Genomic DNA, 16,463 nt, shown 5'->3' with positions numbered 1-16,463 from the left:
CTCCTTCAGATGTCACCCATGAAAAGCTAGTTCACTCGTTAAATTAAACCTCTCTACAATTTCTAAACAAAGTACAAAATTAATCCCCAAATCTCTGTTTTTATGGAAACAGCATGAAAATGGGCAACTGAAAATTTAAAAAGCCCCTGGAACTTCTTAACCATCCCATTTACCCCACCAACATTTCACATGGGAGTTTCCTGTCTTAAAAGAACAAGGAATTCCAAATTATTATTTCAAATTATAGGAATGCTTAGATTTTTCCTTCCAAAATAACAAAAAGTGGCTGATGAAAAGATAATTCAGATAATTATTAATGGATTCATAATTCCCTAAAATAATTATGTATAAAAAATGAATCAAAAAGTTTTCAGCTGATATTACAGGCTTTGTTTTCTTCTATCATGAAAACTGTAATTTTAAAGTATTTTATTTTCATCTAATAATGAATGCATGATAATGAAATCCAAATGTACAGCATACAGTACTTGTAGCAGTGTCCTGGGTATCATACATCCCTATAAACACATAAAGATTTCAGGTTCTTATTTAGCGTTGTGCTAAAGCTATTTTCAGTTTAGGAGGGACTGAAAAATATTTATTTAGTAGACAGCTTAAGCATACACAGTTTTATCCCATAGAAGCTCAGTATTTCCATTTCTATTCCATTAAGGCTACAAAAATGATTCAACACAGCAGTTGTTATGGCTCTTAAAAGCCTTAATCATATTAATGCTGTCACACCAATCTTCCCAGCAACCAGAACTTCAGTGTACATTGACATTTAACACATCACAAAATAAATGCCTGTAGTGTTTGTAGAACTCTTTTCAAGCAATTCCCTCATTTTTCCCCCCCAAATCACCTGTTTGTCTAGAAGCACCAAGGGAAATTAAATTAGATGTTAATATTCTCCCCAAATATTCTGTAACTTACATCAGTTCCTCCTTAGGAACTGAAAGATGCTTTCAGCATTTGCTTTTTGTCCCAGAGAAGTCATAAGTAAAGCCAGAAGTTGTTATAACTGGGGTTTTCTAAAACAGTCTCATTCTGTGTAAATATTCCTACCTCTGGACTTATTCCCATCTGCCAGTCAAGAAATGAGAGTGCAGCTTTGTAGGGAAGCATTGTCGTCCACAAGGATCTCAAGTTTAACTCATCAGGGATGGAGATCAGATCTGAACAGCAGCTTTGCCCTGCCCAGTGTTTGTCTTCTTCACCTTTCCAGAAAGACCTTATAAATTTAAATCTGGAGTAGAAATTAGGGACCTTTATATATAAAGGCAGGACTTTGAAAATATGTTCCCCAAGAGCTGGGCTAGAAGGGTCTGTTCCACAGAAATGAAGCCAAAGCATAGGAATGCTTCATTATTTCCAAATCAGTAAACTGCAGGACATTCAGAGTTAAAATCTAACTGAAGAGTAAAAAAAGCATTTAAATAAACAATCCAGACACCAGGAAAAAGCAGTCAAAGGACTCTATGAGTTCTTGAAAGTTCACTGAGGGATGTCACAATTATTTGTGGGTGTGATGTCAACTACTCTGATGGAATCTGGGGAAACAAAATGGGACCACCTCTTTGAAAATCTGCTGCTGAACATGAGAGAATAGATTTCTCTCTGTACAGCACAATGCAGGTTTGGTTTTACTGGTTTAGGTACCCTAGGGCAGAATTCAGCCTTCAGGAGTTTCACTGTGTTATTTGCAAGGTAATGGAAATCCTCATATGATTCACTTGGACTTGGTGGCCTTCAGAGCTCCTTTCCAACCTCAGCCATTCTGTGTTCTGTGATTTCATCAGGGGTTAAGCACAGTCATTTTTGTCAATTCTTTCTATGCTCTAATATTTTGTGATGTCTATTGCAAAATACTATTTAGTGATCTTGAAAATTAGATTTTTCTAAGAAATATTAATTATTCAGGTAAGAATTTAGGCATATCACTCTATCAGCCTTTGCTTTCATGAAAAACAGTTCTAAAATAAGAGCATATTCTAAATCTCCAGATTATTGCATTGAAAAAAGTTTATGTTTTCTAAATGTACTGAAAACATGATCCAACAAATTCATCAGGGATAATTTTTTTCCCTGCTGCTGATTTTTTTTCCATTGCAAGTCAAGCCTTTTGAGTGCTCTAAAAATTGTAATCTGACATCATAATTTCAAAGCTTTATAAGCCATTCCTTATAAAAACCTTCCATATGTTCCCTCATAAAAGATTATGAAGTAATGTGCCATTCCTGGTGGTCTAGCAAGGATGAATCAATAAAATCATGTGAGAGAAAAGTCAACTGGTTTTCAGTAGTTTCCATAATGGATATATTTCAAATAATTTTGTCAAAAAAATGCTCTAACCCTGCTTCTAACTTTCCCAAGGAAGTAACAATAAAAATGAGGTTTTATTTTAGAAAGGGAAGTGCTCCTAACAGAAGCCAGTCTTCTCTCAGATGTTAAGTGATAAAATTGGATAATTCTCCTATTCCAAAGCAGGAAAACTTTCTGCATTCTGTCCTCCAGTATTCTGTTACTAAATGTTCAGCCCACCCTGCCTGAAAATGCACTTTGGAGTGAAAACAGCCAGTTGCTTCCAGCCAAACTGGATGCAAAAGCTCCTTACAGCCCTCCCTTCCCCAAAGCCTTCATCTGCAGAGTTCCTGAGAACTTTCTTTTAGCTGGGTTTTAACAATCCCTGCATGGAAAGCATCAAGAGAACTGACTATATAGAAATAAATAGCAATGGGATTTTTTACATTAAATATACCACCCGAGCATTTTTTCTTTTTTTTCCAAACCAAATCTGTGGGAAAGGAACAACAGACTGAAGTCTTCTTTTGCTGGTGCCAATAAAGAGATGGTACTTGTAAAAATAAATAGAAGAAGGCAATTGTGACCTCTCTAGAACTTCTCAATCCAGTTTTTTAAATTAAGCAGCCAAAGAGCTGTTTTCAAATTTGTATCTGTTAGATGCTCAGAAGTACACAGCACATGAAATGGTCAATTCCACCTGCAGAAAGTATTGAATAGATACTTAATAATAATAAAGAATAGTAATAACTAAGGAAAACCAGCAGTGACAAAGAACAGGGCAGAGTTTTGTCACTGGTCATGGGATGTGGGGCTGGGAGCAGTGGCTGTCCCTCCTAGCTGGCCATGCTGTGACCACACAGTGCCAATAAATGGGTGTGAATTAATGTCAGTGCTCTGGAGCTGAACTAAGCAAATGGATTTCCTTTGCCCAGGCACCTTCTCCTGCCCTTCTGCTCAGGGGGATAATATCCTACTTAAACCCATGCCACTTTAGGATGCTGTACCAGTGACTTCCCTATCAAATTCCACAATTTGTGGGATGATATTCCCCCAGGAACAGCTGAAGGTGGAAGGCAGGCTAATTGATTCAGCACTCCCCCACTGCCTCTGAGCTCAGGCACTTAGCTGTAATTATTGTGAAACAGAAGAATTTACACTGAGTTCTAAACTGGTATCACAAGGCTCAGAAAGTGGTGGATACTTCATGAATTATCAGCTATTCCATGTATTTCTACAGTTTCAACACACTTTTCCAACTAATATTGTAACTTACGTGGTTTCCCATTAGCAGGGAGAGGTTGGGGTTTTCTCCTCAATAAATCCATGAGTGTAAACTGCTAAATAACGACAGCATTTGAGGGCACTGAGGAATCATGGCTTAATATTCTTGTCTCCTTTTCCCAGTTTAGAATCTTGTACTGAAAGATCTTTCCATCAGTGTGAGTGCACCCACTGCAAAAATAAGTTTTTGCAGAAAACAGAAGTGGTGGGAAACACGAGTCTCTGTGTGATGTGGACTGAGAGAATGGCATAATTTCTTAAGAAGTCTGGTTAACTAGCTGACTCCAGGGGTCCCTTCCAACCTTACATATTCTGTGATTCTGTGTCATTCATTCAAATATTTCATGAATGTTTATGCAAACAAGTAAATGTTTGAGTAACTTCTAAACTATTGTAAGCTCTTATCAAAGCTCTGTCCATCTGCTGGTGATTGATGTGGCTTAACAAGAATTAATTTGCTTTATCTGCAGTGATTATCACCTTCCCAACATAAAATCACATAATCAAGTCTCAAATCCTTTTCACATTGTACACATGATGAAAAAAGCACACCTGGGGCTGAAAAAAGTTCATCCTGGGGCTGTGTTTTAATTTAGAGCTGTGCATGTTTTAAGATGAATGAACTTTAAATCTCTCATTTGTCTGCAATTTTTGTTGATGGATGCTGGTCAGGGCTGAATGGCACCAACCTTGTCCTTTTCAGGAGGTGTTTGTGGACTTCTAGAAGAGACTAAATGAGGTCTTGTTCTAGTAACTCTGACTTCTGCTTAGTCAGAGGCATTTCTGAGGTGACAGGAGACTGGATGGGATTCAGTCGCCTGAAATGAGACTCAGTGCCTCCTCTTAAATATCCAACTGCTGCTTTGCCTCTCACAGCCACTTTCAGAGTGGAAATCTCCTGCCAATCATGTCATGTCTGCCACTCAGATTTTTTAGAGCATCTCAAATGACACAAACCGTTTACACTTAAGCAACTGAACCCTGACTTTTGAGTGTGAGAGAAAAGTGCTATTTATATGTATTCTTTTAGTTATTTGCTGCTTATACCTCAATAATTTCAGCCCTCTAGTTCTCGTAGTATTTATAGATTTGCTCTAAAATTCACTGCTTCTTGGTTTTGGTTTTTTTTTTTTTATTTCTGGGTATGTACAGTAAGTGAAATAAATTTGGGGTTGTCTTCACAACTTTCTATAACAAAGTAACTTGTTGTAAGACTGTTAGGAAACTGGAGTTATTTGCCGTTTAACAGCATTTAAATAGAGGAAAATGTCAATGGTGAAGCTAAAGCTGTTTGGCTTTTCTGAAGGTCTGTACATATGGTGTGTGACTCAGTGGCTATACCTTACGGTTGGTATAATTCATATTTTGAAACAAGAGCCATTTTCTATTTGGGAAGTCTTCATATGTTCATTATTTAGCCTTTATGTTTTAAGATGCTGTTTAGTACCCAACATCTTGGAGTTAATGGAACAATTTCCCTTTTAAAATTGAATCTTTGTGTATTGCATTCTGTACTGTCTGTCCAGGATCACTTTTGCAAATATTTTAAAGTGAAAGCCATGGAATATGGAACCACTTTTATAGGAATGTCAAAGATTTCTCTTGTGTGTCCAGAGGGAAAACCTTTAGCCACCAGATATAAAAGTACTGCATCTAGATCAATTAAATTAATTATTTTAAATTAATTATTTTCCCACAGACTGCAGCATGACTAACTAAAAAATTTAAAGGACAGATGGATTGAGGGAAAACATTAGAATTCTTGCTTGAAAACAAAAGTAAAAAACTCAAAGCTCTCCTAGGCTACTTTAAATTCAGCAAGTGCATGTGTGTTTTGGGGGTAAATTTTCCTCAATGTATTTTTATTAGTGGAAAAAAAATCTCAACTGTTGAAGGCCGTTGATTTTTCTCATTGTCTATAAAGATCAAGATGCTTTCTGTCTCTTAAAAGAACGAATATGAAGTACCTGCAAGGTGAGGAAAACAAACTTGCCATTGCCTAACTTTTTGGATGGATGCTTACTTGATGCACTTGCAAAAATACCCAGATTATTCTGATTGTCGGTTTAGATTTATTGCCAGGTGGGAGAATCTTGACCCTGTGCTTTTCAGTGAGATGTGCAGAGCTGTCATTTCAGATCCATCTTTGATGCTGGCACTCAATGAGCACTAACACGGGGAAGTTGAAATGATGTCTGCCGATCTCTGTACAAATGCTGAAAGCTGAAATAGTGGATCAAATGCTAAGGCATTCATTTCTCACCAGTAGATACATCACAAATATTTGTTTTAGAAGAGGTGGATGAGATAATCATTGTTTCTATGATTAAAACCATACATGTAGGCAATGAGAAGAATATACAGTTTATTATAGTGAAAGCATAAAATGTGTTGAGCTTCTGGTGACAGCAAAGCAAAAAGGGGCCATGTCCACATTGCTTAAAATCAAAAAGTAACAATTATATGAAAAATATATTAAAAAGCTAAAAATCTTTAGGCATCATCCATACTCCTGGTTTTTGCCTGTATCAATACATAGACAGGTGTTGGGAGGTGTGACAGAAGCTCTGACTGCTGGAGCTGCTTTGACACAGAATTCAGTATTTTAGCTACAAATTCTGGTTTCCCTTTGCCCCTTGTGACTTTTGTCAGGTGGCTTTAAAATACTGGTGTAAAACAGCTTTGCTGGTATAGCCTCATCTCTACTGGTCTGTCTTTGATTTGAACACATAATTGTAACTTGCCTCTATGGTGGAGTCATTTGGAATGCATTATGAGTATCCCACAGGTGCAATTTGCTGTTGAAGCACCAAATTTTTCTCTTGCTCCTAGAAGTGCTGGAATTCTCCATTTGCAAACTATGCAGAAAACCTTTTTCTGGTTAAAGCTGTGTATTGTATGACTTGGTTAAAAAGCAAACAAAAGCTTTTCATGAGATCTGTTCCCATGAAACCACTGTAAACTCTGCAGAAATTTGGTTGTTCTTTCTTTAAACAGTCAACTTCTTTTGTCAGCCAGAGAACAAGTCATTTGATTAATGATCATTTCTATTTCTTTGAAAGGATCCTTCCCGACCATTGGGGTGAAGTCTCTTTCGAGATTCCTGAGGGCGGGATTTTTAAATAGCATCCTGGCCTCACATCCAGTGGCAGGGGGTGGATCTTTACCCCCCAGCATTTCCTCTGGTAGGTATTCCAGCCTGTTCCCACACATCAGTTGTTTTTTCCTTCACTCTCTGCCCCATCTCTCCACACATCTCAGGGAAATCAAATTTGGTATTTGTCAGACAGGGAGATCAGATGTCCTTTCCAATGAAAAGCCAAACCAAAAGGAAATGGAAAAGACAATAAATTCTTGGGAACAAGCCATTTTCCTGAATTAATGTATAGGAGAAATTGTGAGGGAAACTGTTCTGCAGTTAAGTGGCCAACCTAAATATTGGAAGAGAAGGCCTGGTATCCTCTAATTATCCATTTCATGAAGCATGTCCATGAGCACCAAAGAAGGAGAACTTTAACATCTTGGAATTTGGAATTTGTGTCACTCTGACTCTTCCCTAAAAATTTATATTCCATCACTAAAACATAGAAGCAAAACAAATTTGGAAAGGGAAAACTTAATAATATATTAAATTGGTGTTTGAAATCTCTGTGTTCTTTGGTAGCTGCAAGTTGTATCTCATGAAAACCACCTTTTTTTTTTTAAATAACCTTCCTGTAATTCTCTTTAAATGAGTGAGGACAGGTTAGAGGGCTCCTTTCCATGACAAGCTACTTGTGTTATCCATTCCCTTCTGGAGCCATTAAGCATCATCTTCCATCAAAAGTAATAAATGAAGAGTAAATGCATACAACTATAGTTAAAACTGAATCAAAGTTCCTTTCCAAACTGCATATTTTTGTTTAAAAATGGACCTGTGCATGGGCTAATGGAAGGCTGGCATCTTTTCTGGACATCCTGTGTTATCTGTAGTGTTACTTAAAAGTTTTTCTTGAAAGAAAAAAAATCTCTTCTGGTAAAAAAAGGGAGAAAATTGGTAAATTACATAATGTTACTGATTTGCTATACAAAAGAAACTATTGTAATTCTCTGTGCCCCATTTTATCTACTGCAGTAATTCTAATTACAAGATGATTCTTATTTTTCTTTTTATTTCAAGTGCTATTATTTCTTTCTTTGCTTTCTTTGAATAGAAGCATCTCAGCGGCTTTGATGTCTTTTCTTATGACTGTTTGGGTTTCTTTTGTCGACAGTTTGTGAAATACTTTCCATAATTTTTTCTCCATGGGATATCTCAGAGTGTTTAATAGCCCTCAGGAATTGTGGCAGTCAGCATCACAAGGAGGTGGTACCTATAAGTAAACAACTATTGAGCAGGAAATAGCGCAGGCCCCATAAAATTCTCTGTTTTGAACACAGTGTTATGTAGCGCATCCCACTGATTCTGTTAAATTACAAATGGCCTCAGATTCATGAAGTGGCTTCTCAACTACCTCCCTACCTACAAGTTAATTTTATCAAATCCTCAGGACTGTTGTTTTTTGAGTACTTGTAAAGCTTTTGGTCCTATGGACTTAAGAGTTCTTAAATGTAGTTTGTTTAATGAAACTCATTCAGAATTCCTTGCTGTTAAATGTCTCTTACTAAGAATTCTGAGTCAATCTGGTGAAACATTGAAAATGGGAAAATATGGAAATGCAATGGCATGATGTGTAACAGATATCCTTTCAAGTTAATGGAGATAAATGTTGCTGTTTGATCATGTCAAAAGCAACCAAAAAAGAAAAGTGAGCAATGCAGTAACCCCAGAGAAAGAGAAGATTTTCAGGTAGTTGAGAGGCAATGAAGAACTGTGATAAATCCAATGGATGATATGTGTTCCTTTGAGAAAGAATGCATGTTGGGGTCAGGGGGCATGAAGCTCTGCAGTGCAGGTCAGCAATTGCTGCTAATAGTTGTATCTCAACAATCTTACCTGTAGTGCTGCTATTTAACTCTTCCTTATTACTTTATCATATTTACATTTATATTAATCATGGTACGAATTCTGAATTGCCTCTTTTTTCATCAGAGATGACCAGGGGATACCCTTTCCTTTTCTAAATTGCTAAAAGCAGCTTTGCTTTACATGCGAGCAAAAAAAAAAAAAAATCCCAAACATTTTTGGGAAAAAAAAACAAACCAAAAAAAAACATGAAAACAAATCTTGACAAGGTAGTGCTGATCTGGGATGTAAGAGAACTGACTCTCTTGCTGTGCATGATTCAGTGGAGATGTTTGGGCTTGTACTGGACAGTAGCTCTCATAAGCCTAACAGAGGTACTTAACATTTAATAACTGCAGAATTATAACCTAATTGTTTCACATATTGGTTATGGGTAAGATTTCAGTTAATTTAACTACATGGGAGACTTAAAATGCCAGCATTATTCTGCTATTAGGGTCATTAGGAACAAAGATAATGAGATGCTAAAACCTTTAACTTAAGCTAAGCGGCAGATTCCCTTCCAAATACTCAGAAAATTTATTTCTAACTAAAGACAAAATGCTTTTAGATCTTTTTTCTACAAAATTCACTACAGATGTTTTAATGAAACACAGAACTAAACTAGAAAGGCTGCTATAAATAAGTGTCTGGAAAGCAGCTTGGCAAGGCCATGCAGCTGTTGGTTTCCTTTTTTCCCTTTCTACTTTAATCTCAGTAGTTGAGAGGAGTGTATTTCTTTTACCATTGCATTGACAGCCTATGTTCAGTTTTGTGTAATTCAGTTTTTACACTGTGCAGAGATTCTCTTATGAAAAAGGAATCCTCATTTAGCCAATTTAAGGATTAATTTATGCTGCTGGGACAGGGCATTATGTCTTTCTACATAAACAGATTGTCTCAAATGTAGGTGTTTTTCAAGCCTAGACAGGACTTCTAATGCAGTAGTGCTTATCTTTGATAGTTACATCAAAAGTCTGTCACTGCTTTCACCAGAAGCAAAACTTAAAGCAGGCCTGAAAAATTTATCTTAGATTCTTGCAAAAATAAGCCCATTTGCAGACAACAGCTTCCTTTTTATTTAGCTATCATTTATGTCACAAATTACTTCATTCCTTGTTATTCCACCTGTTAGCAGTACAAATTGACATGACTTTGCTGATGTAGGTCTGCAGTGACAGATGGATTCACATGAGCAATAAGTACTTTTTCTCAAGTGATAGCCTTGCATAAATTAAATAGAATTCTTAAACCACTTAGCATTTACACTCCTCATCACACTGATGCTGGCACAAGCTGTGGAAGCTTCCTTCATGACACACACCCACACACACCCACAAACCCACACACCTTGTGAGAACCCAAATTATAAACTGCCAGAGGTACACGTCTCTCTTCACATTCTCTCCCAAGCTACACACCCTGTTTGTTATTTGCTCCACTTTGGGGAAGCTCTGGGCTCGCTCCTCTTGCAGCTCCTGATTGAAGTATTGTGTGAAGGGTTTGTTGGGTAAGTGCCCACAGAAGTTACAGGCAGGAAGCTTCACGGTGCTCTGCTGTCTTTGAGCAGCCAGAGATTGCTCAGCTGGCTGAGCTGGGAAGGAAAAAAGGGAAAACAAATACCTCTCCTACCATTCCTTTCAAGCTAAACTTCTTCACTGAGTTTTTCTGTCAACAAGAGCTGGAGATGGGTGCCAGGCTATGAGCTACCATGGAAAGGTTCTGTTAGCCAAACCTCTCCTACAGACTGTTCAGCATTCAGTCTGCATTAGCAGGACAAAACCATCAAAATTATTCTTGCCATAAACTCCTCTCTGTGAATATCATCTCCCCATCATGCTGTGGTCAGCAGCTGGATCATTGCCCCCTGTTCCTCGCACAGAGCCTCTCTCTGGAGCTTCTGTGGAAGTATCCTGATGTGGCTTTTTTAATGAAGTGTGACTATCAGTTATTTCCTGCCACTGAATTTGTGTGTTAACTATCCAGCTCCTTGACATTGTAGGAAAAATGGAAGCAAAGAAATTTGGCTTGATGTAACAACCCACTTTTGTGAACCTCAAAAAATATATTGCATGCAAGTAATTGAGAATGCACTTACTTTCCAGTAACTGGAAGTGATATAGGATGATTTGCTCACTGCTGTCCTGAACTCCTCTTCAACAAAAAGCACATTCTACAGAGGATATCCCCTCTTCAGTGTTTTACTGCCTAGTTATTTATGGCACTTTTTTTAACGCACATTACAATGTTCACATTTATTCCACAGAGCTCCTCAAAAAATTCATGCATAATTGTAGAGTACTAAACTAGATGATTAACAGTTTTCTTTTGCCCAAAATTAATATTTTATTACAATTTCCAAGTGCACCTGAGCGAGCCCATTATTCTTGATATTATATAAACTGACATTTGAAAGCAAATTGTATTGACAGATCCTTATTGAACAAAATTACTCAACAAGAACCATCAAGGAGCAATTGTACGTAGTGAATTCAACTATGATTATAATACTCCAATAATGAGAAAAGTAACTTTTTTCCCCCCAGTTAATGCATTTTTCTTTATTGTGAATTCCAGCACCTACACTTCTATATTTTTTGTTAAATGAAAACTGCTAATCCTTTCCCAGTGAGTAAAAATTGATTCTTCTATTGCATATGGATTTCCTGGGATACCAGAGCCAAATGGCTCTTCCAGTTTATTCTTCCCAGCCTCAGTGCTGTTCCACTGGAATGTTTACCTTATAAACCTTATAACTAATACATAATGGCATGTATTTTCTGAGAACAGAAGTCCAAATGTAGATTGACTTTCCCATTAGGCAGACAGGGAGTACTTCAGAACCAAAATAAGGATGAGCAGCAAGTAGCATTAATACTGAAAGAAACATATTTTGTGCTGGTCAGTTAGGGTTAAGACTGAACTGTAAAACTGGGGTTAAGCTCTGAGTGTAGGACATGACAAAAAGAGGTTTTCATTCTTCACCCTTGATAAATATCTAATTTCATGCTCAGGTGGTCATGGTAAACAATTCCAAGCATTTAAATCCTAAAAGTTCAGAAAAAAGTGTTTGCATATGTGGTCATTTTTACATAATATACACTACTACTGCATATTTTTAAAATCTGACAACAGAAAATGTGGAAATTTATTGTTTCAAGCATGTTGAAGCAAGTTGCTGTTCCTTACTGACAGAAGCAGAAAGATATGAAGAGAGCAGGAGAAGCTTGACAGACATACACAGAAGTATACTTGTAAATGAGATGCACACAGATTTTCTTTGTTTCAAGATTAGGGGAAAACTGAACTCCCTTTTTTGCCACTGATAGAACACTAGATGTAAAAGCATAATCAGAACTGGTTCATTTTTGTGAGATGGGAGGCAGGAGAAACAGCTAACTTTAAACATTATGAATAATGTTTAAATAGTTTTGGTCTATTTTAGGTAGGAAGCCATGAGCCTCTACCAAATTCAACTTGCTGAAGTAGCATTCCCAGGCCCAAATACTGAGTATGGGAAATAATCTGCCTAAATCTGAATTTTACATAGTGGTATTTGAAAAGCCTTTTTAGGTGGCTTGTGCAGTTGGTGAAGACTAGACAATCCTCTATAGACTCATATCACCTGTCTGTGAGAGTTAGAATCAGAGTTGGAGGGAGAAGCTTGACAGTGTGTGCCTTCATGTTCTGAAGGTAAAAACCCTCAAAGAGAAATGATTAAAAACCCCAGGAGATCACAAAAATATCAATGTTAGGTCCAGGGCATCATGTATCTGTTGGAGCTCTGAGTCATGATGTTTTGTTTTCTTAATTTTGGATTTAGCAGCCCACATGTTACAATCAAAGGTTCCTTTGTGGGTTCCAGAACCTTCAGGAGTGTTGATGTGTGACCTCCACTACTTCTGCACATGAGAAATGATGCCTTGCTCATAAGGAAGAGTGGTGGATCATGAGTTTTTTACAGCTCAGTGGTATCTCAGATGTTTACTCTTTATGCAGACTAAAGAGAAATGGGGCAAAATGGCTCAAATGGTAAATGGGAAAATACACAAAGGATATCCTAAAGTCACGTCAGAATCTTATCAATTTCTCAATTAGGCATAATATCAAATAAATAACAAATGGCATTTTAGAATAGGATTGAAATAATACCTTAACTACGTCATTATGCTTATGAAAGCACAAAACCCTGTTTCATTGTAACCTTGTGTATGCTTTTTTTTTTTAATTTTGCTCCTTTTCAAATTTACATTGTAGCTTAGAGCTTCTAACTATAATGCCCCTATGATAATAGGTAAATTCACAACAGAGGTTAAGTAGGATTTGCTTCTTGCATTCCCTAAGAACTTGTTATGAATCGTGGCAGCCTGAAGTGCAGAAGCCCAGATTTGTGCACAGATTTGACATTGTTTAAATTCCTTTCTGTGCTCTGGGGTCAGCAGGGCAAGTGGTCATTGATGCAGTCAGACTCTGTGGTCTAATTCTGAAGCAAAGAACATCCCTTGCTCCTTCCACAGGAGGATATGGGTTGGTATGAGCCCTGAGGAGCTTCAGGGTGAGATGTCATTAGATAAAGTGAGATATGCTGAATTTCAGTTATAAAATAACTGAGGTGAATTGTTTTGATTAATACAACTGGGCAAAAGTCTCTCTTAAACTGAATCTGAACAGAATGCATTATCTGTTACTATTTTTTTCTCTTATTCTTTGCTTCAGTGCTAAAGCAAAAGTGCCATTTTTTGTATTCCTATAATATAATTTTAGGCATTATTTCTCTCTCACCCACCCAACCCCCAAGTAGTGACAAAAAAACCCCTATTTCTTCTGGCTTTACCCTCTCCTGCATTCCACTTGCTTCTCTCATGGGAAGATAAGGATCAGAAAATAAATAATGGAAACAACATAGCTGCTTTCTCTTTACAGATCCACTTGCCTTTCCTCAAAATCTTCCAGAATATCTTCTGTAGGCACAGTGAGGGGATTGATGTGGTTTAGAGCTTGCAGGAGGAGCAGGACTCCTCAAATTTCTGTTGTCCAAAGCACATTCTCCCTTTGTCATGTGAGGAGCCAGGAGAGCCACTTGCAGTGCTGCCTGCAACATGAGGCTGCAGGTTCTCAAACCAGAAGGCTTGAGAAGTTTTTTATAAATATTTAATATTTAATATAAATATTATATACATATACATACAGACTTTTCCTGGCTTCCAAAACTCACCAACAGGCATAAATTCTTGCCAGTGGGTCACAGGGTAGTAAGTGGAAAAGCATTTAATGTATAATTACAGGAAAACAGGTTTATGTTATGAAATATTTTCAGTTTGTCTGGATACAATAAATCTTCAGGTAGCAGTGGTAGCTGTGTGGCCATACCTTCCTAACATTTCAACAGTATCTTATGGTCATTCATGTGTTTTGAAGTGTCATTAATTGATTTTGCAGAAGTATCTTCCCCTGACTAAACTAACTTAACTAATGATATTTGGTATATAGACATGAGAAAATCCAAAGTGCACTAGGAGCAAGATAAATAGGTTTTATCTATGGGAATTCCTTTGGTAGCAGATAAATGTAAATATGTTATCCCATCCTGTTTGCAAACTCTGGCTTCTAAACTCTCAAAAAGGAGTTTGAAACTGCAACTTCTATTGTTTGATGCTGCTTGGATGCAGGTCTTAGTCAGGGGCCTTCTGTCATGTGAGTCAATAATTCAAGTGTGGTGTCTTGCAGTAAAATTCACATTGGCTTCATGTAAATTGATGGGGGCTAACAATGCAAAACCGAAAATGCAAAATGACAGAAATTTTTTTATTTGCGTTTTTTTTAATGTTTCGTTTTCTTTCTTTTTTCCTCTATCTGTTTTGTATAATGGAAAAATATGGGTTTTAATCACTGCAATTAATTCTTTCTGGTGCATACAAATGCATTTTTAGTGATGACAGGAGAGAAGCAGCTGCAGTGCCATGGCCAGTGGCTCTCTGATTTGAAGGGGTGTGCAGTGAATGGAGCAGCTGTAGCTCCAGAAGTGCCTCCCAAGCATTCCCCTGGATTTCCTTGGCAGTGTGGAAGGCACATACCTCACCCAGGGTGTGCCCCTTTGTTTGGGGCTGGCTTATCTCTGCTTTAGCAGGAGATAAATCCCTGGAAACCAACAGCAGAACTTGGCTTTGGAATGAAAAGATGCCTGATAGGGAGGTGATTTCCTGAGCCACGTGGATTCTGATCTGCAGGAGTGGTGGAGCAATTTTTTCTGATATGAACCAGGGAACAGGTGCCAACCTGTGCTAAGTGAAAGAATGAGGAACATGTGTTTATGTTAACAAATCTATCCCCATAATTGCTATTAGAGATTTCATTGTAAGTCTGTAGAAAAAGAATGTGTGCTAACTATTCTTTTTGGAGGATTAATCTTACATAAAACATTCATTAAAGGAGGCTTTGCTGTATTATTTAAAATGACAACAGGAGACAACCAGCTGAATATTTTGTCATTGATATGACACTTCAGATTCTCCTCCTTATTCATCACTCTGGCACTCAGTTAAATTGCATGCTATCAAAATCTTGTATTGTGGAAAAAAGAAGCCTAAAAATATATACAATGTGAATTTCAGATTTAACCAGTATTTTACATTATTTTGAAATGTATGGGATTTTTTCCCTTTTTTTGTTTTTTTTTTTTTTTTTTTGTTTGTTTTTTTGGTTTTTTGCATTCCTGCTTATTAAAAAATGACAAGCAGATTGATCACTGGAAGATACAAGATTGCAGCATATTCTGGGGTGGCATGACATCAATACAGGTTGTTTGTCATTTTCTCTGGTTTTGTTTGAGTGGCATTGCAGTACAGCTGAGTGGGAGAACTGCAGTGAAGAACTTTCTTAGGGAAGGTTGTCCAAAGCAGTCAGCCTCTTGTCACAAGGTGGGAGTTGCCTCAAAACAGTGAACAGCCCCTGCCCCTTCTATAGATTCATCTCTGTTGGGATAAATTGAATTACTCTCCTTTTCCTGCATCCTGCCAAGCCCCAGTGCTGCTCTTGTGTGTTCAGTGTGGCTTTCTGAGATGCTGGAACTCTGAAATGATTTCCCAGAGCCACACTTACTCCATGTGCAAGGAGGGAAAACTGCTTTAGACAATATCCCACATGTGTCTGGGGCAGGAATATTTATGCTTTCCCAAAAAATCTGAGAACAGAGAATGTGAGGATGGTATCAGTGTGTGTGTCCTGTATAAATACAGTTATTATTTCATGTTGTTATCTTAACTATGTAGTAAAATGATACATTAGTTATAATGTGCTGCAAATTATAAATGTGATATATGTAGTGTGTAAAATCTGTATTTAGGATTCTCAGGACACGTAATAATTCCTCTGCTTTAAAAGGTCTGTTTTCTCCCAGTACTCCCCATTCCAGCAGTGCTAAGCATCTAAAACTGCTGCAAGTCTGATTTGTTTGACTGATTTGATCATTGAAGCAGCTTCAAACATTTTTATTTCATCCTCCCCCAGTTCAAAGTAGAAGCTGTGTTCTCTCCTCCAGCAACACCCACAGTTTTAAGCTCCTTGGTTCCAAGCCCTCAGCTGACACCTTTTTCAGTGTCCTTTTTCCATTCCTTCTCTTGTGTGGTTCTTGACTGTAAAATTAACTTGCTTCTCTGTCTCAGAGACGTCTCTGCTCCACTCCCATTTATTCATTCCTGGTTTTGTTTTGAGGATGAAGAATTCTAAGTGCCATGAGAACAACGTGAATTTTCATAATCTAAGTAATAGGCTTTTTTAAAAATTTATTTCGATGCGAACACTGCACTAGTTTAGAAATCTCCCAGTACTATTTTTGAAGTCAGTTTTGTAGTCCTCTTAAAAACTAAAGCAGTATTTTGTGTTTGTACAGGGG

At 37.4% G+C, this 16,463-nt stretch overlaps 1 protein-coding gene across 6 annotated transcripts in view; it reads left to right on the top strand.

The window, feature by feature from the left end:
- Window positions 1-16,463, top strand: part of EPHA6 (EPH receptor A6) — a 374,179-nt gene that overhangs the window by 294,106 nt on the left and 63,610 nt on the right. For 4 of the 6 annotated variants that reach the window (XM_071433800.1, XM_071433798.1, XM_071433797.1 and 1 more), the window contains one exon: window positions 6,651-6,773. The exons of the other annotated variants lie outside the window; for them this stretch is intronic. In XM_071433800.1, the coding sequence (XP_071289901.1) occupies window positions 6,651-6,773 (123 nt within the window). The remainder of the gene's footprint in view (window positions 1-6,650; window positions 6,774-16,463) is intronic. 6 annotated transcript variants of the gene reach the window in all.

Source organism: Agelaius tricolor, unplaced genomic scaffold, assembly GCF_023055355.1.
Source record: "Agelaius tricolor isolate 1412-34295 unplaced genomic scaffold, bAgeTri1.0.p SCAF_9, whole genome shotgun sequence".
In the NCBI taxonomy this organism is placed as follows: Eukaryota; Metazoa; Chordata; class Aves; order Passeriformes; family Icteridae; genus Agelaius; species Agelaius tricolor.
This window is presented reverse-complemented; position numbering and strand designations above follow the sequence as displayed.